Source organism: Acinonyx jubatus, chromosome C1 (assembly GCF_027475565.1).
Source record: "Acinonyx jubatus isolate Ajub_Pintada_27869175 chromosome C1, VMU_Ajub_asm_v1.0, whole genome shotgun sequence".
NCBI classification, from domain to species: domain Eukaryota; kingdom Metazoa; phylum Chordata; class Mammalia; order Carnivora; family Felidae; genus Acinonyx; species Acinonyx jubatus.
In genome coordinates, this window is record NC_069381.1 from 99,396,452 (window position 1) to 99,423,082 (window position 26,631).

At 38.5% G+C, this 26,631-nt stretch overlaps 1 protein-coding gene across 1 annotated transcript in view; it reads right to left on the bottom strand.

The window, feature by feature from the left end:
* Positions 1-26,631, bottom strand: part of SPAG17 (sperm associated antigen 17) — a 231,586-nt gene that overhangs the window by 47,744 nt on the left and 157,211 nt on the right. Inside the window, exons 29-38 of the mRNA XM_015076178.3 lie at positions 21,330-21,547; positions 19,329-19,473; positions 17,445-17,599; positions 8,175-8,363; positions 6,378-6,523; positions 6,145-6,275; positions 4,292-4,419; positions 2,297-2,479; positions 1,228-1,341; positions 665-710 (exon numbers count right to left, since the gene is read on the bottom strand). Of these exons, the coding sequence (XP_014931664.2) occupies positions 665-710; positions 1,228-1,341; positions 2,297-2,479; positions 4,292-4,419; positions 6,145-6,275; positions 6,378-6,523; positions 8,175-8,363; positions 17,445-17,599; positions 19,329-19,473; positions 21,330-21,547 (1,455 nt within the window). The remainder of the gene's footprint in view (positions 1-664; positions 711-1,227; positions 1,342-2,296; positions 2,480-4,291; positions 4,420-6,144; positions 6,276-6,377; positions 6,524-8,174; positions 8,364-17,444; positions 17,600-19,328; positions 19,474-21,329; positions 21,548-26,631) is intronic.

Here is a 26,631-nt window from a genome sequence, read left to right on the forward strand (position 1 = left end):
TAAGCCAACCCTGTGGGGTACACATAAAACACATCTGTGGGCTAAATGAAGCCTATGGCTGCCAGTTTCTGACCTTTGTAATACAACCAAAATAGAAAAGGAAAAGAAAAGCCCAAACCACCAAATGCTTCCCTGCTTGTCTGCTGTGAACTATGAAATCATATAACTAAGTTCGCTGGAGCTATATATTCTCCAAATAAATATGCTTTGAATGAGGATATTTTCCAAGGGTAGACTGCTTGAGCTATATATTCAGTGTAAAATAGTGCAAGGTTTTGGTGGTAACTGTGTAGTTGCTCAAAAGTTCTGTGTGTGTGTGTGTGTGTGTGTGTGTGTGTGTGTGTGTGTGTGCTGGGGGAGAGCGTTACCTGGTTGGTTGTTGGTTGTTTCCCCCTTCTGTCTTAGGTATGTTGGAAATACATGCTGAGGTTAACATAAAAGTCAAATGTCAACTGTTTTCACTCAACAAATGAAAGTTAAAGATAAATTAGATGCAGCCATGTTTCACAATGTAGGCTGAAAAAATACATAAATAAGTAATTATAATACAACATGGCCAATATGACAACAGAAATATATATATACATGGTACTTTGCTCTCAAAGGAATGACTGAGAAGGATATTTAAGATTTTTAAATATTTTGCAGAAAAATATGTAGTTACCTTCAGTTACATGACTTTTTGTAGTTTCTTCCATTTTAGGGAACGACTGAAATGAAGATAGAATTCCTTAATGGTGATGATTATATTACATACAAATTCACTCGGTTTTACAGCATTCTTCATGGAAAATTACTATCAAATGAATTCGTTTTTTAATGCCAGTACAAAATGTATTTGATTTTTTGTAGTCATTCCTTCCACAAGACAGAATTTTTAAAAATGCAAGTCATTTCATGTTGTAGAAATTCCTTTTTCTTCCTCCTTCCTCCTTCATTCACTATTCATTCCACATTCCAATAAACATCATTTTCTCTGAAGACAGTATAAACTTTTATTTAAGAGCCTTCAGAATTATATACAGTTTAAGGAAGGGCCTAAGAAGCTTTTGGAAAATTCAATCCATGAGGAATCAGATTTTCCCCAGAAATAAGAAATTATAGGGAGGGAAGGCGAATGTTCCACGGAAGTGGCAGAAACAGCTATGAGGTGTAATATTTTGTCTTGAAGCACCTGATATTGAAACAACAGTGAAAACATTGGTACTGAAAACATTTCCTTCTCACCATGACGAGCTTGAGGAGATCTGCAGCATTGCCTCTTTCCTCCTCGGTTCTGGAATCCTTAACCGTCATTTCCTGTAGCTCATCTTCTTTCTTTAGAATATGGTTTATATAATCCTAAGTCAGCGGAATAAAATAAATCAATAAAAAACAGAAATGAGGCAGAAACACCAAAACAGTGGACATCAACTTGAAATACTACTGAAAAGGTAAGAGTATGTAAGTTCCCAGGGCTCAACAAACCAGTTACTGGTCGAGCAATCTGGAAAACCTTTTCCTTGATTACATTAATGAGCAAAGACCTGAAACGTCCAAAAACAAAGCTTGAGGGCCGCAAGATCTTAGAACTATATGGAGATGCCACAGAGACATCTAGCTCTGTGCTCTGGTGTCCTCATCAATAAAATGTACGGACTTGGGTTAGATGGTTTCTAGAGCCCTTCCAAGGGTAGTCTTTATGATTCTGTCTATGAATGTAAGTTTAGGCTTAGTCTATGCCTTGGCTTCCAAGAGAAATACACTTTACTTTTTCCATAAACATCTATTTTCATAAATAAATCGTCCCCCGCTGTATGCCAGGTGCTGGGTATATAACCATAAACAAAACAAATATAATCCTGTTCAGAGACAGTTGACAAACTAGACAGTAAGATGCTATAGGTACGGTGTGCACAATTAACCATATATTTACAAATTCTTAGACCATTTCCGAAAACCAACAATCCTTTTCTTCCATGGACAAGTAGCAGATTAATAAGCAGCTGTACTTTTTTTCCAGAGGTCACAAAGCCAGTTCCCCATACAGTAAGAGAGAAGGAGGACACTATATAGTAATCGTTTATAAAAGTTACCTATCTTTTCAGTGCGTTAGGGTCTCAATACTTCCTATACCTTCTGGGAACCATTGAGTATTTTCTACCTCTCAACCTCCTACCCTTTGGAAAATTGACATTCCTTTGTCACATTAGATAAATATTGGTAGAGTGACATAATTTCAGATTCCTCAGGAAATCAAGAGGAATGATTGCCCTGTTCCTGATTCCTCTGGGTCGGGTGACCCAGATTCCATTACCTTAAGGGAAATCTGCAGCTTTTGCTTCACCTCCTCTTTTATGACCTCGTGCTGGGTGAACTGGCGCATCTGTAGAACACTGGGGCTCTTGAGTATAGGGGGCGGCGCACTTGCTAGCTGTTTGGACCCAATGTCAAGGCCCTTCCAAATCTGAGTGCCAAATGGAGGTCCAGGAGTCTTCTTCTGTTAACAAAACGAAGCAAAACAACCACCAAAAAAATCAGAATGTTTTCGCTTTTTTTTTTTTTTTTTTTTTTTTTTTTAACTGAGTCCTTATTATGTAGACTCGATGCTAGGAACCACTCGTTAGGGAATACGGTGGTCAAAAACATACGGTCCCTGCTCCCAAAATGTTTCTCAAATAGAAGGGAAATTGGTAAGAGAACTGGGCACGCTTTCCTCTTTATATGCGTTACCAGGAACTTGGATATATTAAAATCCTGTAGCATTATCCAGTGCTGTCCCACTGGATAGCATTTGGGGAGTAGTAAGCAATGTTGCATCATGGAAATGTAGCCTAGCTTATGCAAAATGCATAAATGCACTGTTGCTTATTACCCACAAGCAGCCCAAGACATCTGGAATAATCAGGCTTTCACTTTCTGGTTTCATGTTCATGTTGACCTTAGAGAGATTCTTTGAGAGAGAAAACTCATCCCATAGATCTGAGTGGTCTCTGAGCTCACTCTAGATTAAGCATGCCTCCAGAGTCTTCCCAGGGTCTCTTGGGGTACATATGTTCTGCCTCGGATTAGACTCACAGCTTTATGTTACCCTTGTAATTGATTTTCAGGAGTAGTGTGCTTTGATGCCCTACGTCCTGTAGCGTGCCTGATGTCCTCCATTGTAAACTGCTATTCAGTCTGATGCTTGCTCAGTGATAACCCTGAGGGGCTTGCCTGGGCTGGGCCACTGTGACTGGGCATAGAAGGCCAGAGCCATAGGAGTTGCAGAGAAAGAGAATAAACTTCTTTCATTAAGCTCAGATGTGGCATGTTATTTGTCATGAAGCACTACTTTCAACCTGGATATAGCCTTAGTGAGTCATTTGGTGTGGCCTTTCTATTTTTCAGATATGGAAGTAGAGGTCCAGTGTGGCTTGTCCCCTATCCCACATTAATAATTGGTAGACTCAGGACTAGAATTCAGATACTTTTCACTCATTGTGTTGGTTATAGCCGCCAAATTACAAAATAGGACTCAGAGGTCTTTGTTACCTTAAGTGTTCATTGTCTGTGCCCTTGCTATTACAAGGTTGTGCAGGGGAACCAAAATCATCATAAACCAAAAAACGTTGTCCTCCCCACCTAACACTTGAATGTCTCTCTGATCATATTATCAATGTCCTCATTGATCTAATAATTTATCATCTAACAATATACTGGGCCTATTACACAAATGGCTTGCAAAATGAAGTGTCAAGTCTTGCAAGGTATAGGACTTCATGATTCTTGCTCAAGATCTCTAAGACCTTTTCTTCCATTCTTTAAAAAGACTTTCGATGGAGCTTCTCTAATCTGACATAATCACAACATTTACTTTTTATCATTGTAGTTGCGTATCCTTTGTATAGTCCTTCACATCATTCTTACGTGCTTCAGTTCGTGCATTAGTAAATTAGGCAAAAAAGGAGACCTGAAGTTGGGTGTTAAAACTAACAAATAAGAAATGAGAGAAGGAAAGCTTTCTGTATTGCATAGTATCAGTAATTCCATGATAGGAGAGGTATAACACGTGTTACTTAGAGTGGATATTTCCATACTATAGGAAGACGTTTGAGCCTGCAACACAGGCTAAAAGAAATAAAGCTAGTCAGGTGTATTTCTCCAAAATCTACAAATGTTAAAAGTCTTCAAATATAAAACTCCCGAGCCCATTAACAGTTTATGTAAGAATGAAAATATACGAATATATGGGAGAAGACTGGAGACTCCAATCCATTGATGAAATAGATGTGCAATAGTGTAGTGACTTTGCAGCAGAAAAAATTTATACCTCCACTGAGGGAAACATCTCCCATGACCTTGACTGGAGATTCAGAGGAACAATTGTATCTAATTCTTTCTTCATTAGCCATGGTGATGCTTCACAGAAAGGGCGAAGGACAGTGATGCTCAGGGCACCTGGTTCAAAGAGAGTTATCAGTGGATCATTTCTCTATCAAATACATTCTGAGAATTCAATAGGTTTTCACTAAATTCAGCGAGCTTTTTGATAAGTGAGACATAGTGATTATGCTTAAGAAGCTTACAATCTAACAAGTAAAGTAAGGCTTTTGGCCACTGTAACACCTAGAGACTGGGTTTAGATCACCTGGAATTATTCATTGACACCTTACTATTCTTCAAAAACCACATCCAAGTCCTGTCGGTTCACTTGAGCTTACCCGCTGACCTACTTGGATCATCTGCCTCTGAGAGATGCTGTTCTGGGCTAGAGCAACAACTAGCTTTTCTACGCAGCTCTACTCTGCGAGTGAACCTCCCGCCAGTGGTCAGAGTGACTGATTATGTTAGTCCATGGTTTAAACTCTTCTTTGACTTCCCACTGTTCACAGGACAAACCCGAGTCCTCGGTGTTTTCTCACCCTGCCCTAACTTGCACTACCCCCTCCTTCTGTGCCCTGGCCACTTCAGCATTTTCCTCCCGGTTCTCCAAGGCTTTTTGCTTTCTGCTTTGTACTGTCTCTTCCAAGAAGGCTCTCCCTCCTATTTTAATTAACTGCTACTTATCCACCAGCTCTTGGTGCCAGTGTCTTCAGGGAAGCCTTGTAGACTACAGCAGGTTCCTCTGTTAATGCTCTCATAGAGCCATATTCCTTTCCTTCACAGACCTTACCCCAATTTATAATCACACAATCACAGTTATTATGTGACTATATAATTAATGCCTATCCTCTCATTAAACTCTAAGCACTATGAAAGCAGGGTCCACGCTGTCTTAGCTCACACTGTATTCCTAACACCCAGCCAGTGTGTTTGGCACATGCTGGGTTATCTAGATGCTAAATAACTAACAGAGGAATTTGTGATGAAGCCTTGCACAACCAATCAGAGCACCCCACTCCCCATATTCACAAAGAACAAAGTTTATTTTATCACGCACACGTGCATTGATACACTAAAATATATAAGTGCGCAGATGCAGGCATATTCATAAATGAGTGCAAAGTATATACCACCAGAGAAAAGACGAAACATAAACCTAAGCACAACCCATTGGTTTCATTCACAGATAATATGCACGTTTATATCTATGTTTAAATGCACATATAACATACACCGATGATGCTTTCTTAATGCAATATGTATCTCGAACCCTTAGCCACACACTGATTTCTTTGAAATTGATGAGAACAGCATAAATACACAATAAATATAATTATATATATAACTTATCTTATATTTCAGGCTGACTTTCTAACTCACACATCAAACGTATTTTCTTTTCTTAATATATTAAGTTCATCAAGGCAACACCTTCAAAAAAAAAAGAACTTACAAGTGATATCTCACTTTTCTTTGTTGTTTTTTTTTTCCCCTAGCCAGATGAAAGGAACACATAAATAGGATCACAGATACATGCCTACCGTACCTAAACTCCGATTCAATTCAGATCTGCTTACAGGTAGGAGAGGGGCTTATATACAGTTTACGTACGTCGATGCCCAGATAAAGCTTGGAGTGAGCATAAGTAGCTGTATAAACGGGTTGACATGGCGATGTGGCAAGTAGAGTTGAAAAGGGAGAAAAAGGGAGGAAGTAGAGATGACGTGGGGGTGGACTGAATAAGGGGGCTGGATGCTGGGAAGGAGACACAATGACTTCCAGACATCCTGGATCCCCTACCTGGCTGTTCTTGTATTGGCTCCTGCAGAACTACAGTAGTTGACTCCCCGTGTGCCAAGGATAGGTATTCTTCTATGTCACTGTCTCGAAGAAGTTCCGCTCCTGATCCATCAGCATAGATGACAAAAAACCTATTGACGCAATAAAATTGAATCGCGTGAAGTATTCAGTTAAAATGCTCCTGAAACGTAACATTTAAAATAAAGGTCATGGTATTATTTTTATCATATTACCTGGGTACATGTTCACCATAGATTTGCAGATGATTCTTATAAACGTGAGTAGATGATAAACTATCATAGCCTTCAGTTTTTTCATTTGGATCATCTTCCAAATTGTTTTCACATAGCATAGTTGATACAGTACCATCAGCCATTACCTATGGGACAAAGTATATAATCAACTAAAGAAAAGAAATGTCATAAAGCTTACATTTCTCATTTGAGAAAGCATGCGATCTGTTGGTATATCCAGAAAACCAGAGATATTTATTTCCAAGGTAATACACACTAAGTCCAGTTGGCATTAATAAGAGCAAAAACATCTCTACTTACAGACCACACCTAGACTATGAAGACAAACTGGAATATACTCAGAGTAAGGTGAGTAGGATCGCAAGGGACTCAAAATCTTATCTGAGCATTGGTCCACAGAACCGGGGATTTAACCATTGAGGAGAGGCTACCCATCTGAGAGTTGTCTTGAAATATTAAGAAAGTGGCAGTGTGGGAGAAGTTCATATTCTGTGGTTGCAAGTGTGGAACTGGGATTCATGAATAGACTACAAAGGGAAACAGATTTAGCATGAGAAGAAATGTTCTAGCCATTACTACTGTTTAGATCTGGTGTGGGTCTCTCCAGGAAGAGATGCAGTTCAGGCTAAAAGATCACTGGAGGGGATGTTCAAGAAGAGTATCAGTGCCTAGAAGAATGTTTGGCCTGAATGTCCCATGTGTTTCAAACCTAGAGGGCTCAGGCCTATAAGGTTCAATTTCAATTCACTACAAATTAAAATCTGTTAGCAGCCTGAACTCACGCTGGAAAGACTCTCATTTAGCACAGAAAAAAACAAGCTGGATCAGGGCTAGTCTGCGTACCAAACCAAAGCTGGGGACTCTGTGCTATGGCTCCAAATCTGGAAAATCACTACACCACGTACTAGCTGATACACCGTCTTGGGTGAGGAGTGAAAACAAGGAGAAACGCTTGGAGCAGGGGCTGGCAAACCATTTCTGTCAAGGGCCAGAAAGTAAATAGTTTAGGAACTGTAGGCCATACAATGTCTGTTGCAACTACTCAATTCTGCCATTATATGCAAAGGCAGCCATAGACAATGTGTGAACAAATAAGCGTGGCTGTGTTCCAATAAAACTGTATAATGACACTGAGATTTGAATTTCCTGTGATTTTTATGTGTCATGAAATATTCATCTCCTTTTGACTTTTTGCCAACCATTTAAAAATATGAAAGTCATTTTTCTCTCAAGGGCCTATATAGACAAGTGGCCATGGTTTGCCAGTTTCTGGCCTCGCTATAAGAGGATAGCTGTGGTGTGGAAGGACAGAAAAACAGAAGAGGGAGCTCTACCATCTAACAGCTAAGCACCTGTCCACCTCCCCATCTTCACACCTACTAGAATCTTCCCTAATTGATATTGCGCACCACGGATTCCCTGCCTAGTCAAACAAACTGGTTCTCTCGCTTTAGCCTGGATACAGACCATTCTTACATCATTTCTTTCTCGTTGGCATTATTTTAAATGTTTAGTAGTATTCCCCCCCTTCCGTTCGAATTCTTTATTTGGCTTTAACGTTTATACCATCCCAACTGTTAGGATTTTCTATACCCTTGGAAGTACACTTTAGAAGCAGAGATATTGGCATCCATTACTGCTTATGCTAAGTATTGGCAGCAAGTGGATAACTAATCCCAAGGCAGCTAAGGCATAAAGCTGAATGGAAGCTCTCTGGTCGAAATATCTCAAAAACAAAGCCCCAGCCTCTCACTCCACACTAATGGTGCACTTTACCTGAAAGGTATTTCCCTCAGGATCCAGGACCTCACAGATAATCTCTGATGTGTGCTTCATGATGTACCTGCTAGCTCTTAGCTGCTCACGTTTTTGGAAAGGATGGTATATATCACTGCTTGGTTCATGGCAATATATAGCTGAACAATCCCGATCAATGTGAAGGCAGCCTGTGTTGGGAGGTAACACCTAGAAGGGTAACAGAAAGAGAGAAATTATTTAGAAGCGTCTTGTTAAATTTCAGGGATTTGGAAAATCATTTCAGGAGAAATAATTATCTATAGATCTTAGCCATAAACTCTCGTTTCCAGGAAAAACACATTACCCAAGAGAGGACTTTGGCTTTGGGAAGGCCTCCCTGATAAAGAGGCAAACTGAATAATTAAGATATAATTTCTTCCGTGTCCTCATAATTTATCTACGCACTTTAATATTTCTTTTGGCATCTTCTTATTTAAGATATTTAATAAGAAAATAAAAAATATATATTTTAATTGAAATAAACACACTTGCCTCTACTCAAAATGTCTGGAATCCTTCATGTTCTTGGGCAAGAAGTAAGTCAAAGAGAGTCAGAAGCTATGGGACCAAGGCTTTTAGGAGGTTTTAACTGTCCCCATTCCTCTGGTGGCTGACACAGTCCTTAAGTATTAGCTTTCATGTAAAGATGTGTGGTTCAGAGAGACTCATTTTTGACACATAATTCACATACCATAAGTTCACCCTTTTAAAGTATACACTCAGTGGATTTTAGTTTATCCAAAAACTTGTGCAAACATTATCAGTAACTTAAGAGCATTTTCGCCATCCCGAAAAGAAACCGTGACAACCACGAGCGGTCACTCTGCACTCCTGCCCCTAGCTCCTGGAAACCAGTGGCTATGGACTGCTCTCTCTATGAACTTGAATATTTGAGACATTTCATACAAATGGAAGCATGCACTAGGACACGTTTTGTGTCGGCCTTCTTTCACTTAGCATAATATTTTCAAGACTCATCCATGTCATAGTATCACTACTTCATTCTTTTTTATGGATGAATCATATTTCATTGTCTAGATATGTCAGATTTTGTTTACTTATGAGTTGATGGACACATGTTATTTTCACAATCTTGCTATTATTCACAATGCTATCAACATCTGTATACAAGCTTTTGAGTGGACCTACATTTTAATTTCCCTTGGATATCTACCTGGGAGTAGAATTGTTGAGTCAGATGATAACTCTATTTTTAACTTTTTGAGGAACTGTTTTCCAAAGGGATTGCACCATTATGCATTCCTACCAGCAGTGCATGAGGGTTCCAATTTCTCTGCATCCTCCCTAACACTTATTGTCTGTCTTTTGGAGTCTAGTCATGTTAGTGGTTGGGAAGTGGTATTTCATCGTTGAATTTTTGCAATTCCCTGAAGACTAATGATGTTGAGCATCTTTTCATGTGCTTATTTGTCATGTATATATCTTCTTTGGAGAAATGTCTATTCAAATCCTTGCCCATTAAAAAAAATTGGGTTATTAGTCTTCATTGTTGAGTTGCAGTAGTTCTTTATATTTTCTGGATACTAGACTGTTATCATATATGATTTACAAATATATCTTCCATTTTATAGGTTGTCTTTCCACTTTCTGGGTGGTGTCCTTTAAAACACACTTTTTTTCACTTTGACAAAGCTTGGGCTTTTGGTGTCATATCTAAGATGCCCTTGTCAAATTTAAGGATATGAAGATTTGCACAATGTTTTCTCCTAAGAGGTCTATAATTTGCATTTTTACAGTTAAGTCCTTGCTGCTTTTGAGTTCATTTCTGTGTGTAGAGTGAGGTACAGGTCCAACTTTATTCACCATTTGTTGAAAGACTATTCTTTCCCCCATTGAGTTATCTTGGCATGCTTGTAAAAAAATTATAGACCACAGGTTGATAAATACTTAGTTCTAGTCTATTGATATATATATGCCTATCCTTATTCTATTAAAATTTTTTTTAATGTTTTTATTTTATTTTTGAAAGAGAGAGAGAGAAACAAAGTGCAAGCAGGGGTGGGGCAGAGAGTGAGGGAGACACAGAATCCGAAGCAGGCTCCAGGCTCTGAGCTGTCAGCCCAGAGTCCTATGCGGGGCTCAAAACCACAAAGTGTGAGATCATGACCTGAGCAGAAGGCTGATGCTTCACCGACTGAGCCACCCAGGTGCCCCAATGCCCATCCTTTTCTAGAACCACACTGTCTTGATTACTATAGCTTTGCAGTAAGTTTTAAAATCAGGAAGTGTCAGTCATCTAACTTTGTTCTTTTTCAGGATTGTCTTGGTTATTCTGAGTACCTCAAATTTACATAAGAATTTTAGTATCAGCTTATCAATTTTTGCAAAAAAGGCAGCTGGGATGTTGATGAGGAATGTAGGGAGTACTGCCATCTTAACAAGATTTAGTCTTCCATAAATTTAGTATGTAATGTTTTTCCATTTATTAAGTTTTCTTTAATTTTGTTCAGTGATATTTTGTAGTTTTCAGTGTTTAAGTCTTATACTTCTCTTATTAAATTTATTTCTAAGTATTTTATTCCTTTTTTTTAAATCCTCATCACCTCTTTCACCCATGCCCTACCCCCTTCCCTCTGGTAACCATCTGTTTGTTCACTAAAGTTAACAGTCTATTTCTTGTCTTGTCTTTCTCTCTTTTTTTTCCCCCTATGGTCATCTGTTTTGTTTCTTAAATTCCACATATAAGTGAAATCAGATGGTATTTGTCTTTCTCTGATTGACTTATTTCACTTAGCATTATACTTTCTAGATCCATCCATGTTGTGGCAGATGGCAAGATTTCATTCTTTTTCATGGCTGAGTAATACTCAGTTGTATATATACCACATCTTCTTTATCCATTCATCTATGGATGGACACTTGAGCTGCTTCCATAATGTGGCTATTGTAAATAACACTGCAATATCTTTCTGAATTAGGGGTTTTGTATTTTTTGGGTAAATACCCAGTAGTGCATTTACTGGATTGTAGGGTAGTTCTATTTTTAACTCTTTGAGGGAACTCCATAATGTTTTCCACAGTGGCTGCACCAGTTGCATTCCTACCAACGGTGCAAAAGTGTTCCTTTTTCTCCACATCCTCACTAGCACTTGCTGTTTCTTTTGTTGCTGAGTTTAGCCATTCTGATAGGAGTGAGGTGATATTTCATCAGAGTTTTGATTTTTATTTCCCTGATGATGAGTGATGTTGAGCATCTTTTCATGTATATGTTGGCCATCTGGATGTTGTCTTTGGAAAAATGTCTGTTCATGTCTTCTGCCCATTTTTAAATTGGATGACTTGTTTTTTGTGTGTGTTGAGTTGTGTAAGTTCTTTATATATTTTGAATACTAACTCTTTATCAAATATGTCATTTGCAAATATCTTCTCCCATTCAGTAGGTTTTCTTTTAGTTTTGTTGATTATTTCCTTCACTGTGCAGAAGGAATTTTGATGTCATCCGAACATTTTATTTTTGTTTTTGTTTCCTTTGCCTCAGAAAACATATCTAGAAAAATGTTGCTAGAGCCAATGTCAGAGAAATTACTGCCTGTGCTCCTTCTAGGATTTTTATGGTTTCAGGCCTCACATTTAGGTCTTTAATCCATTTTGAGTTTATTGTTTTTGCATGGTGAAAGAAAGTGCTTGAATTTCATTCTTTTGCATGTAGCTGTCCAGTTTTCCCAATGCCATTTGTGGAACACAAGTATTTTATTTCTTTTGATGCTACTTTAAATGGAATTCTTTTATAAATTTCAATTTTGGATTGTTCATTGTTAATGTAGAAAATACAGGGGCGCCTGGGTGGCTCAGTCAGTTAGGCGGCCGACTTCGGCTCAGGTCATGATCTCGCGGTCTGTGAGTTCGAGCCCCATGTCGGGCTCTGTGCTGACAGCTCAGAGCCTGGAGCCTGTTTCAGATTCTGTGTCTCCCTCTCTCTGACCCTCCCCCGTTCATGCTTTGTCTCGCTCTGTCTCAAAAATAAATAAATGTTAAAAAAAAAATTAAAAAAAAAAAGAAAATACAATTGATTTTTGTATATTGATCTTACACCTTGCTGAACTTTTTTTTATTAGTTCTAATGGTGTGTGTGTGTGTGTGTGTGTGTGTACATTGAATTCCTGGTGGATTGTATTCCTAAGAATTTTCTAAATACATTTTTTCATCATCTTAAAAAAAAAAAGAAAATCTTTTACTTCTTTCTTTTCAATTTGCTTGCACATTATTTGTTTTTATTGTCTGATTGTCTTGGTTATAGCAATCAGTACAATGTTGAGTTAGAAGGGTGAGAGCAAACATTCATGTCCCGTGTCTGATCTTAGGGGAAATTTTACCAATCAGGATGCTCTTTGTTAGCTATGGTGTTGTTTTTGTTTTGTTTTGTTTTGTTTTGTTTTGTTTGTTTTTAGTAGATGCCCTTTATCAGGTTGAAGAAGTTTCCTTCTATTCCTACCGCTTTGAGGTTTTTTTTAATCATGAAAGGGCTTTGAATTATGTAGAATGCTTTTTCTGAGTCTTATTTGGATAATCATATGGTTTATGTCCTTTATTCTATTAATATAGTATATTATATTGATTGATTTTTTTCATCTTGAACCAACCTTGCATTCCGGGGATAAATCCTACTGGGTGACAATGTATAATCCTTTTTACATGTTGCTGGGTTCAGTTGGTTAGCATTTTCTTGAGGATTTTTATCTATGTTCATAATAAACATTGGTCTGGAGTTTTCTTGTGATGACTTTGTCTTGTTGTAATATCAGTGTAATACGTACATGCTAGCATTAGTTGAGAAGTGATTCCTCCTCTTCTATATATTGGAAGAGTTTGGGAAAATTATTCAGCATTAATTCTTCCATAAATATTTGGTAGAATTCACCAGTGAAGCCATCTGGACCTGGGTTTCTCTGCGTGTTATGCTTTAAAATTACCAATTAAATCTCTTTACTTGTTATAGGTCTATTCTAACTTTTTAGTTCTTCTTGACTCAGTTTTGGTAGTTTGTACCTTTCCAGAAATTTCTCTTTTTCATCTATGGTATCTAATCTGTTGGTATTCATAGTATTTCCTTATAATCTTTTCCATTTCTGTAAGGATAAAAATGTTTTCTCTTTCATTCCTAAATCTAGTAATTTGGGTCTCCCCTCTCTCTCTTTCTCTCTCTCTGTCTAGCTAAAGGTTTTGTTGACCTTTTCTATTCTGTTCCTTCATTTATTTCTATTCTTATCTATTTTTTACTTCTATATGCTTGCTTTTAGTTTCCCTTCTTTTTTCTAGGTTCTTAGGGTGGAAGTTTAGGTTATTGATTTGAAATCTTCTTTCTTAGTATACACATTTAGACATATAAAGCTATAATTTTCCTCTATGCATTGCCTTAGCTGCATTGCATAAGCTTTGGTATGTTAAGCTTTTAATTTCAGTCATCTCAAAGACATCTCTGTGATTTCTTCTCTGTGTTAAGTTTCACATATTTGTGGATTCCCCAAACTTCTTTCTGATTTTTAATTTAATTCCGTGGTGGTGGTAGAACATATTTTGTATGATTTTGAACGTTTTAAATGTACTGAGACTTGTTTTGTGGTGTAACACATTGTCTTTCCTACAGAATATTCCATGTGCACTTGAGAATAACGCATTTTGTTCTATAGAGGTCTAGTGGGTCTCATTGGCTTATTCTGGTGTTTAAGTCTTTTATTTTTCTTTTATCATTCACTTTTATGGTATATTGCTCAATCTATTACTGAAAATGGGCTACTAAAGCTTCCAATTATTGTTGAATGGTCTATTTCTTCTTTTAACTATGCTAGTCCTTACCATTTAAAATAAGACATTTTAAATTGTATAATGTACAACTCTGGAAATATTCATGTTGTTGGGAAAATAAGTAAAGTTCTGCACCATACGATGGCCCACGGGACTAACATAAGGTCTAGAGACTCCTCTTCCAGGTTCTTCTTCCTGCCCTGCTTGTCTGCAGCCAAGTAATTTGCCTGCACCAAATTACTACTAATGCAGAATGTGGAAGTAACAGAAGATAAATTGTCCCCCATGCTTGTGCTCAGGACTCAGATCTCTGGAGAAGGACCTCCTCTGAGCCCGCTGGTGTAAAATAAAACTCTGATCCATCAAGATCTCTGAGTGCCGCTTAGTTTTTCCACCAGTGATCCAGCCTGGTTCCATAACAATGTGTTTAGGAACTGTGTTGTTTGGTGCTTAATATGTTTATAATTGTTATGTTTCCTTGATGGATTACTCCTTTTATCATCAGAACATAACCTCTTTGTCTCTGGTAATATTTTATTGTAAAGTCTATTTTGTCTGAATTAGCACACTCTAGTTCCCTTTCAATTACTTAATCTAGGTCTATCTATTTTCAGACTTTTCCCTTCAACCTATTTGTGTCTTTGACCATATAAGTGTATCTGTTGTAAAGAGCATATATTTGGATCATGTTTTTAAATCCATCGTTCCAATATCTGCTTTTTTATTGGATTGTTTATACTGAGAAGGTCAGAATTACATCTTCCAATTTTCATTTGTTTTCTATATGCCTTATGCTTCTTTTTCCTCTCAATTCATCCATTACTGCCTTCTTTTGTTTTAAACAGATATTTCCAGTGTGCCCTTTTAGTTCCCCTATTGTTTCTTTTACTATATATTTTCAGTTATTTTCTTAAAGTTTCTTGAGGATCACAAATAACGTCTTAATTCATAATCATCTACACTGTACTTAATACTAACTTAATTTCAATATTATATAAAGTCTTTGTTCCTATATAGCTCTATTCCTCCCCTCTCCTCTTTGTGTTATTATTGTTAAAGAAAATTACATCTTTATATGTTATAAGTGCATATTCTTTGGAATCTAGAAAGCCACATTCACGTGCAGGGCTGTGTGCATGCCCAGAAAATAACTCTGAAAGCCCTAATCTTTCACCCTTGCTGATAAAGAGGATCTGCATAAGCAGGGAGTGAAGGCTAAGTAGAGCGAGCTTTCTCTAGCTTCCAGCTGGAACACTGGAAAAAATACCGCAGCATGCAGATCGAACCCTCAGTAGAGGATGATTCCAAGCAATATGTCAGAGCTTTTCAAAGCCTTCTAAGGACTTCTGTTCCCCAGCTGTTGCTTTTAATGTTTTTGTTTATCCTCTTCTTTGTTATTGCCACTTCAGGCAGCCGTAACGTTAACTTACCACTGTTCGGGGAGAAGTCTGTTTGTAGTGAGTAAGCTCAGAGTCAGATGAAACAAAGACAATGCTTGCAAATGGGGTTTCCAGGGAACTGCGAGACAGGTCAACAATGACAATATTTTATGGTGGGACTTTTGGGGAGCTCTAAGTCTATTCTTCCTCTTTAAGTGGATGCTGGCATGCTGGTTTTCATTGCTATCATGAATGTGAGGGTGTTGATCTTCAAGGCTACCATGAAGCTAGGGGAGGGGAGGGGAATATGGCAAGTGAAATCACCAGGAATCTTGCCGTACTTCCTGAGAATGAGTCTTTGTCTTTCTTTGTTTTTCTGATTGTTGTAATCCTTTGGTTAATTTTCAGCGTTCTGAAAAAGTTGATTTTGACAATATTTTCAGTTTTCTAGTTGTTTTTATGGAGTAGTGTACTTCTGGAGGTCCTTACTCCACCATTCTGGAAGTGTCTCATACTGACTATACGAACTGTTATACCTGCTTCTTCTTTGATGCTTTGGTTAACCTTTTTGTGCTGCTAAGGAACAATGGTGGACAATACCAAGCTCTACCTCTCTTTTTATACATTACCCACAATCCAGCCTCGCTTATCATCTGTCCATTGTCCTAATGCTGGTGAGTGAGGAAGTGATGACCAACCCATGGGTGGGGGGGGGGGGGGGTGGTGCAGAAGGCACGCCATCTTTCTGTTCTATACAACTAGAGAACTATCATAGGTGTTGGTAAATTTATTTGGAGTTTTGTTGTTGTTGTTGTTGTTGTTTTCTTTTTTTCCAGTTGGGAACTAAGGTCTGTGTATTTCTCAATCAGGAGTGATTGGCCTTCCAATCCTTTCTCGGGCTGTGTTTTGGGAGATTGAGCAAACCTGGGAGGAACAAGTGACTACATAATAGTGGCAGACACTCAATGTCCCTAAGTTGGATCTCTTTTCTGTTTGGGTCTCCTCCTCCAGTGCCAACTGTCATTGGTTCTAAAATTCCTCCGCCCTCATAGTTGTAACCATTAGAGTTTGGGACTATGATAAAAACAAAAGGCAAAAGCTGGCCTTATCACAGAATCTTAGGGGATTCTCATGACCTCTGGTGGCACACATGGTACTAGATTGTGGATGCTGCCAATCTGCCAAAAAAAAAAGGACATTCTGAATGTTGTAGAAGAAAAATTGCGCCCCTTAGCCAACTGCAACACTTTACAGTCACGTCTCACTTTCAGCACCTGCCTTGCCCCATAACAGTCTACACTGGAAGAAGAGGGAGAGAACGGTGGGCGTGGGGGGAGAATGAACTGGCCTTCAGCAGCTTCCACAGTAACAAATGAGCTCTATGTCCATCATCTTCAGGCTTTGAGCTGTCAGCATCCGGTGATATTGTGTCTGACATCCTGGCACTTGTGTCTCTTCTCCAGCAAGCAGAATGATAAGGGCAAATCCTTCTAAGGCTAAAGGGACTGCAGGCTGACACTGGGTGGTTGTGATTAATAGGGAAATGTAGGGAGGTACAGGAGCTGCTGACAATGTTCCTCCCTGACCCTTCAAGAACAAACTGCCCTCCTAGGACCACACAGGCCTTATGCTCCCCGCCCCCCATCCTGTCAGGACTTTAGGTAGAGTGAAGGCGGGCTGGAGATGGGAAGGACGGGAGAATACGAATGAGGTCAGAGGTCGCAGGAGGTGAAGCCGGTCGGGTAGGCACAGGAGAGACCACATGAGGGCTTCTAACAGTGCCTGCCACCTACCACATAAAAGATCCCCAACAACTACATTCTGGTTTAAAACCTTGATCCAAAAATGCCAAAGCATTGTAAGACAAGCGGGACATTTGTTGTTGTTGTTGTTGTTGTTGTTGTTGTTTTGTTTTTGTTTCTTTCTGCAATGGATTGTCAGAAGAAGGTGAACAAGTAAAAAAGAGATTGAGAAATGTGTTCTAAGAACATGAGACAAAAGGAACATCAGCCGTACATGGCAGGCATGTTCACCGCCCCAGAGCAGTGGGTTCGCTTAGTTGAATGGACGCTTGTCTCTGGCACCCCTCATTTCCCCACAGACCCACCTGATACGTTCCCTGTGGTTTTGCGATAATAGACGTCCCGTCCCCAAAGGTGGCACAGCAGCTACTGTCCTCGCAGTTGGTGATGACAGTGGCATAGTGTGCATTTTCGATCCGCATGCACTTCACCTGCCTGGTGACCGTTTGAGGACTTTCGGCTGCAAGCAAGTGCAAGGTAAGCAGATGTGACAGGATGCACACATTGGGAAACACGCCCACCTGCTGGGTTTGTTCCTGTCTCCTGGCCCCTGGACTAGCGGTGGGGACGGGCGCTGAGGACTCACACCACAGGGCTGGTGTGTGTGGTCCACTCACTGTCAAAGCAGAGTTGTTCTTCCAGAACAACTCTTCCTACTTAATTTAGTGTGCTATTTTGTTCTACTATGTTTATTTTGAGAAATTGAAAACACCCAGAGGAGCATAAATTATAATTTAATTTTTCATGTACTCACCAATCAAAAGGTACACTTCTCAGTGTTTTACCATATTTGTTTCAACATTTTTCATACGTATACAAGAGAAAAATTACAGGTGAGTCGAAGTTCACTTTTCTCCTGGCCCCTGGGTTTACTCCTTTCTCTTGAAATCTATTTTTATCTTTTATGTAAATATGTGTATCAAAAATAATGTATAATCTTTTGTGGGCTTTACATATGCGTAGATTATATATATCACTGTATGTATCATTCTGCACCTACTTTTTTGTACTTAACGTTGCTCTGAGAACCTCAGCCCTCTTGATATACAGGTGTGTGGCTATATATGTGTGGATATACTTCATTCCTTTTAACTACTATATAGTATTCCTTTATAAGATTGTACTGCCTTCTATTTTCCTATTCTGCTGTTGATGGTCATTTATTTACCAGTATTTTGATATTGGACTTGGATTTGCAAGTAATGCCCTGAACACGTTTCCTTGGACAAGTGTGTAAGAGGAAGAGGAAGTGAAGTGGAGTTAGTGCATCGTATGATAGGCACATTAAATTGCCCTCTCCGGTGGCTCTTCTAATGTTCCCTCTAACCAGTGGGGTAGGAAGGTTGTTCTTTTCCCATTCACTTGCCAATTTTGTCGCACTTAATTTGGCGACATTTAATGAAGCATTTAATGCACTGAACAAATAAACTCTGGAATTAAAGAAAAGGGAGTCAGAGAATAATTTGACCTTAAAAATCTTAAGAGGCGCCTGGGTGGCTCAGTTGGTGAAGCATCCGACTTTGGCTCAGGTCATGATCTTGCAGTTTGTGAGTTTGAGCCCCCGCTTGTTTTTCTCTCACACCATCTCTCTGATGAGAGGCGTGTTCAGAACTGAAGGGGGACCTGAGGCCACCTGTATGCAGATCAGATTCCTTAAGGATTAATGGAAACAGGTGTGAGCGCTGATGTCCAGGGCAATTGAGTCATGATTATTTACTTTTAATTGCCACCAATCTAGACCAATCTAGGTTTTAGTGGTGAAAATAGAAAAAGGTGCTATTACTATCTACAGCCAGCTAGGGCCTTTATCACTCCTGTGTCTGTTGAGGGTAAAGATTGTAACAGCAGGACCTAAGAGGCTCCGCTCTTGACTGTGCACGCACTCTTTGGTTGACAGAGTTCTTCAAAAAAATATTTTTCTTGTGTGTGTTAATAAGAGCAGTGAGGCTCCTCGTCTTATTCTAAAGACATCAAATATTTGGGGCACCTGGGTGACTCAGTGGGCTGGGTGACCAACTGCTGATTTCGACTCGGGTCATGATCCTAGGGTCATGGGATTGAGCCCCATGTTGGGCTCTGTGCTGAGCATGGAGCCTGCTTGGGATTCTCTCTCCCTCTGCTCCACTCATGCTCTCTCTCTTTCTCTCGCTCTCTCTCAAATAAAAAAGCAAAAGCAAAGGATAACTTACTTATTTCTTGATCATCCGGAGGAGTAATACAGTCTTCATAAACTTGATAAAAGGTTGTGATTCTGGTACCATCAGCATGATCCACTATCCGAGTACCATCTTTCTTTTCCACAATGATCACTCTGTCTTCTCGAGTTATCATGACCTGAACATACAAAGGCAGAGCATGATCATTTGGTCAGGTGGGTTAATCCCAAGTGCGTTTATTTTTATGCCTCATTGAGTATCATCAAAATCCTGGTTATCTGTTTATAAGCTAAAGTTTTATCTCATATACTTGGACAAAGCTTTACAACAATTCCTAGGAGGTGGGCAATGCTATCCCCATTTTGTAGATTATGGAAGTTAGGCTTGGAGAAGTTAAGAAATTTGCTCAAGGTCACTCAGCAAATGTCAGGGCTGGTGTCGACTAAGGCTGTTTGACTTGAACACTGATGCTCCTTCCATTGTCATGTATTTGTGAATGAAAAGTTAGTATCAGGACTGGCCTGGCCGAGTTCTGTCTGGGAACATGACCCCAGGTTCTGCCTCCTTGAAAATTATAGGTTTAAAGTAAGCATGGCCTGCTGAGGCTGCCTTTCCTATGCCAATATTGGCCTAATGTCATCAGAACAGAAGGTGAATCATGCTCTTAACCACCATGTTCTGCAGAAGTATTCCTCATTGTACATACTGGTTGAGAGTTCCAAGGATAAGAACCTAAAATAATGAATAGTGTACATTTCTTTCTCATATATAGTGATTTCTGCCTACTATAAAGAGATAAGAAGGCAATTATCACCTGCTTCCAACAGCCCCAGACATTTGAGTCAAAAAACAGCTGATAAACCCACTCTCACACCCATCTGCACTCTTTGGTGAAATACTATGGCCCTTACAGTTAGGACAGTACAAGTTAGAAAATACTCAATGGTTGAATTATATATTATAGAATTTGCAATTATTGCCAATTGAACACCATGATTGAAATATGTATTATATAAATTGCTATTATTGCCAATTGGACACCATCTGTGAAAGGAAGGGGAAGGAAGCATGAACGGGCAGAGGCGGAAGCTGAGCTGTGGCACAGACCCGACAAAGCCTCAGTCAACTGGCAGGAGCTCGGGAGCCAGTATCCCCTGCCCCAGTGTCCCAAGTCTGATAGCAGGAGCCAGATTGGCATAGCCCTGCCTCACTCAGTCACTGCACGCAGCTACCTTGGAACCATGTGAGTCAGGCAAAGCAACTCTCTGCAACTGAGGCAGATGTGGAAAGACCTGAGAGCTGCCCAAGTGGAATCCAACACTTCCTGGATATACTCTTGACCACATTACTTAACTTGCAGAGGCCCAATTTCCTCATCAGTGTCATATAATATTCATTGGTGCAAAGACTGAACGAGATAGTGTAGACAAAACCCCAAATCCCTAACAGAAATCCCGGCACACAGAAGGTGCTACTGTTCATCCCAGAAGTTTCGATTTCTTATCATTAATCAAACCATTATTTTCTGTACCACTCATTTGTCACTTATTCTTAGGCCACAAATAAAATCTTTTGTACAGTTGCTCTGGAGTGTTGCTAAATTCTTGAATTATTTAATGTGAGTATCTCCTTAAATATACCATACATACTTTGCAGTCAAGGATCACGAGCAAATTTCTAGCATTCATTCCAGCTGCACAGAAAGAAGTAGGAACCAAGCACAGCCCAACTTCTAGAAGATAAGACATACACACAAATACATTCAACATAAAGAAACACGTGACACAATCTTCTAAGTGTTAAATGTGGTACATTCATGATCTGTTTCTCATTTCAAAAATTATTATTTCATGGCACGTTACGTTAGTCAAATAAACCACCCAGTGTTTTTGTGTTTGGGAAGACGGGTCCGTGTGTTCATCCATCCACCTAGTTACCAGTTACAGAAAACTAATTATTTGCCAGGCACTCTTCTATGTGTTTCAGAACTCTAACGACTTATAAAAATTTGCAACATACAATAGTTTGCCATACCGTTCCACTGACAGGATCTGTGGCCTTAAAGAATAATAATGGGGTCATGTCTGCAATTCTTTCCAGTCCTCTGGTGCCAATCCGATTTCCTTCAGGTGTGGTTGTAAACCAGGTGCCTACATGAACGTCTACAGGAGTTACTGCTTGAACCGTCTCTGGGTGAGGTTCATGGCTTTCATTCTTATGTGCCATTGATGACTGATTTTTGTGACTTTTTCCTGTAGAAGTTCAAGTAAAATCAAACACAATGTAACTATAATATCAATTACATAAATTACTAAGTTTTAACACACTGTAAACTACCTCAGACACTGTGGCATAGAAATTCTATGTAGTATTCATCAGTTATATTATTTTTCAAGTGGAAAAATATATCAAGTTATGCACTTGAACCTTGGCTGGATTCCCACCACCTCTCCCCAAATAGACACATGCATATACAGCTCACCCTCTATGGCACGATACCTATTTGGTCAACTGCTGTGTACCTTTAAGTATTGCTTATAGCTCCCTGGATTCCAGATTTGGGGCTCTGTACCCTGGTTTTTAAAGCCTACTTTGCTCCCTACCTTTGACTCCTTTTTTTGACTTACTTAACTCTAGCATTATATGAGATTTTTAACTCTTCATTCCCCTGATTTTGTCATTTTTTTAGTAACAGATAGGAGACAGCTTTCTTCAGCCCTGGATCTGGAGAACTTTACCAACCAGGCATATATCCTTGGCCTCTCACTAGGGGAGAGGATTTGTAGAGTTCGACTACTCCACTGATAATCATCTGATGCATATCTCATCCCTATCCCTCCCTACCACGATCTATTTGGAAGACAGTAATGAAAAAGCCCTCAAGGAACTCAATGCCTTTTGAATAATGTCTCAATGCCTTTTTCAGGATAGATTTGCTCCATTGGTATAAATAATAATAAGTTATCTGTAGATGAAATTTGCCCATGTTATCAAACCTCAATGATGAAGTGAATTCAGACCCAGAAGCAAATTACAAGAAAAGATAGTAAAGGATTGTTAACTCTTGGAAGATTCCTCAGAGTCAGAGTATGAAATGTGCATCAGAGCATCGATCCTGGACTAATATGCAGACTCAGCTAATGGGAAGACCCAAGTAAGACAGATACCATTGCCCTAGGATTTAATTTGGACTTACTTCTATTTCCAGAGCATTAAAAGAGCACTGAAAGATAGACCTGTAGAAATTATTTCGAATGAATCTCAGAGAGTCAAAAGGATAGAAATAATAAAAGAGAGGTAAAAATCTCTAATACATGCTTAATTAGAATTCTAAAAGAAGAGAAAAAAAGGAACAGAAACAATATTTGAGGAGGTAACTATTGAGAACTTTCCAGAATCAATGAAAGATATTAACCCAGAGATTTAAGAACCTCAATGTATACTAACTGGATAAATAAAAAGAAATCCACACCCAGCTAAACTGTATTGAAATTATAATAAAAAAAGAAAATATATTCAAGGCAGTTAGATTATCTTCACAGCAATAGCAATTAGACTGACAGCCAATTTTTCAACATCATCACTGGAAACAAGAAGAGTATGGAGAATTTTTGTGAATATACTGAGAGAAAACATCTGTCAATCCAGAATTCTGTACCCAGTGAAATTATCATCCAAGGATGAAGACAACATAAACACATTTTTTGGGAAGCTATCTGTTATACGATAAATAGATTAGAAGCTCCAGTAAAAAGACAAAAATTATCAAACTGAATTTTAAAAATATTACCCTATAAGTTGCTCACAAGAGATACATTTAAACATAAACCACAGGAAGTAAAATAAAATATGAAAAAGTTACACTGTAAAGGGATTAATAGCTGGTGTGTCTATAATAATATAATAACATAACATAATAACATAAGCAAAATACAATTTTGCCCTCATAGAATAGACATTAGGGCAAAAAAGAATCCTAGAACAAAAAACCACTGCATACTGATAAAATGTTAAATTCACCACAAAGATATTATAATTTTTAAATTTATAAGTATCTAAAACCATATCCTCAAAGTATATAAAGAAAAATTAGACAGAACTATTCAAAAGATGTAATAATTTCAGAAATAAAGAAGTAAAGATTAAATTATAAGGAGTATATCACTGAGTAGACTATTCTACCCTTATTTAAACATACTTCTGCTGAAACAAATTGTTACAGCAGATTAAAAATATCTGTGAAGTTATACAATACTGATTGGTAAATTTGACCTGTAGAGCAAATATGGTTTGCTGTATGTTTTTGTATAGTCTGTGAAGTAACACTTCTTTTGACGTTTCTATATAATTAACAAATCAAAAGAATAATAATACCTTGTGATACGTGAAAATTACATGAAATTCAAATTTTAGTGTTCATAAGTAAGTTTTATTTAAACACAATACAGCATGCTCATTTGATTATGTATTGTCTATGGCTACTTTCGTGTAATAAGGGCAGAGTTGAGTAGTTGTGACAGAGATAATACAGCTCACAAGGTCTAAGTCAAATATTTACTATCTTGTCCTTTGCAGAGAAGTTTGCTGAACTTGAAAATGGACCAGACAACACAACCAACAGGTTTGATCTAATAGACATAAAGAGAACACTATACTCAATAACTACAGGATACATGCCCTTCCAATCACACACAGACTTTTTACAACACTTGCCCATATATGAGGCTATATATCATGTTTTGACAAATTTCAAAAGATTAGTTAAAAATCAATTATTAAAAAAACCTAGAAACACTTCATAGTTTTGGAAATTTAAAAACAGTATGGGTCAAAAAGGAGGTCATTATGGAAATTAGAAAATATTTAGAGCTAAAAATAAAGAAAATACTAAAGAGTATTTCTTGTGAGATGGGAGAAGTACTTCTGGAATGGCAAGAAAGGACCTTCAAAAAACCATTCTTCCATCAAAACAGTGAGAGCGCTGGGAAAAAATGATCAAAGTCAACTCTTTCAGAACTCTGGACATAAACCAAAGAATTGCAACAATCCAAGAAACAATTCAAGAAAACAGTTGAATCTCAGTAAGAACAACTGCTTTGTGTTGTTATAACTTGTCCAATTCTCACCCTCCATCCGCACCCCCCCCCACCCCCCTCCATGCCCTCCACCCCATCTCCAGTTCTGCAGTAACCTTGAAAAACAGTAGCCTTGGAGTTATAGTAGCTGTGACAATCTGGCAGCCACTGGAGGGGGCAGATAGGCCTGCAATTCTCTCTAAAAGCCCCATTCCCAAAGACTTGTCATTGTTTGACTTCTCTGAAAACTCCCTGAAAATCCTCACCCTGACCTGGGTCAGAATTCGCTCATTATAAACCACCTTTTCCTGGGGCTCCTGCTGAAACAGTCAGTGGCGATTGTTCACAACGTGGCTGTCTAAGGCAGCAGTAACAGTTGGGGCAAAAAAGAGGCTGACCTAAAAACTTAAAAGCAAAAGCTAGAGAATGAGATGACCAAAAGGACTTTGAAAAACTCTGTCATTTTCCTAGGAATCTAGAAGGCCACATGTACATGCAGGATTGTACTCATGTCCAAGAAACACCTGAGAAACACGGGCTGAGTTTGAGGCTAAGGCTAGGGTCTCAACTGCGAGAGCGATGAAGAAATGCCCCAGTAAGCACACACATCCCCTTGGCAAAGGCTGGGAGACTTGTTGGTTTGAGGCATGTAAGGGAACCCCTGCCTAATCACTACCTGACCACTAGGCTAACAGAGCAAAAACTTCAGTAGCTACACAGGACAAGGGAAAGAGATTTGCAAGAACAAGTTCAGTAAAGTCACTAAACAAACAGCAATAACAGCAACAACAACAAACACTGGGGGTTAGGATCTTATTTCCAGAGTTGCTGCAAAACAAAAAAAGGGTAGAATAAGAAAGGTCAGCAAGATTTTAAGATACTAGCTCAAAATGCAAACAAAAAAATCAATTATACTGGTATACACCATCAATGAACAATCCAAAAATAAAGAAAATAATTCCATTTATAATAGGATCAAGAAGAATAAGACACTTAGGAAAAATTTAACAAAACAATCGTAATAATTGTACACCGAAAACTATAAGACAGTATGGATTGCAATTAAATAAGTTCTAAATAAGTGGAAAGATATCCCAAGTTCATGAATTAGGGACAATATTGTTAAGATGTCAATACTCTCAGAATTTAGCTACATGTTCAGTGGAATCTCTATAAAAATCCCAGCTGCCTCTTTTGTAGAAATTGACAATCTGTCCCCAAAATTCATAGAGAAATGCAAGGGACCCAGAGTAGTCCAAACAACATTAAAAAAGTAAAACGAACATGGATGACTCCCACTTCCCAGTTTCAAACTTATAAAGCTGTAGTAATCAGGACAGTGAGATGTTGGCATAAGGACAAACATATTTATCAGCGGAGCAGAAGTAAGAGTCCAAAAATAAACCTTACCATTGATGGTTAATTGATTCTTGACTGAGGTGCCAACCAATTCAATGGGGGAAATAATTGTTTTTTAGTAAACTCAAAAAACTGAATCTGGACCCCTATCTCTTGTTGTATAAAAAATTATATAAAGAGGCACCTGGGAAGCTCAGTTGGTTGAATGTCTGACTTCAGCTCAGGTCATGATCTCATGGTTCATGAGCCCAACCCGCGTTGGGCTCTGTGCTGACAGCTCAGAGCCTGGAGCCTGCTTCAGATTCTGTGTCTCCCTCCCTCTCTGCTCCTCCCTACATGTGTGCATGTGCTCTCTCTCTCTCTCTCTCAAAAGTAAATAAATATTTTTTAAAAGTTCTATAAAAATGGATTTAAAAACCCCAAATGCAAGAACTAAAAATATAAAACTCTTAGAAGAAAATATAAGAATAAATCTTTGTGACTTTGGATTATTCACTGATTTCTTAGATATAATACCAAAACCACAAGCAACCAGAGGGGGGAAAAAAGCAGATACATTGGACTTCAGCAAAACGGACACCATGAAAAGACATCATGAAGAATGTAGAAAAAGAGCACAAAGAATGGGAGAAAATATTCACAAATCATGTATCTGATAAGGAAGTTGTATCTAAAATATACAAAGTATACTTACAACTCAATAATAAGAGGATGGATAACTTTTAAAAAATTGGGGAAAGGATTTGAATAGACATTTCTCCAAAGACGGTAAAAAATGGCCACTAAGCACATGAAAAAGTGTTCAACATGCTGGTGAAAAATAAAATAATGCAGCTGCTTTGGAAAACAGTTTATCAGGTGCTCAAAACGAGAAACATAGAGTTATTATTCCAGCAATTACA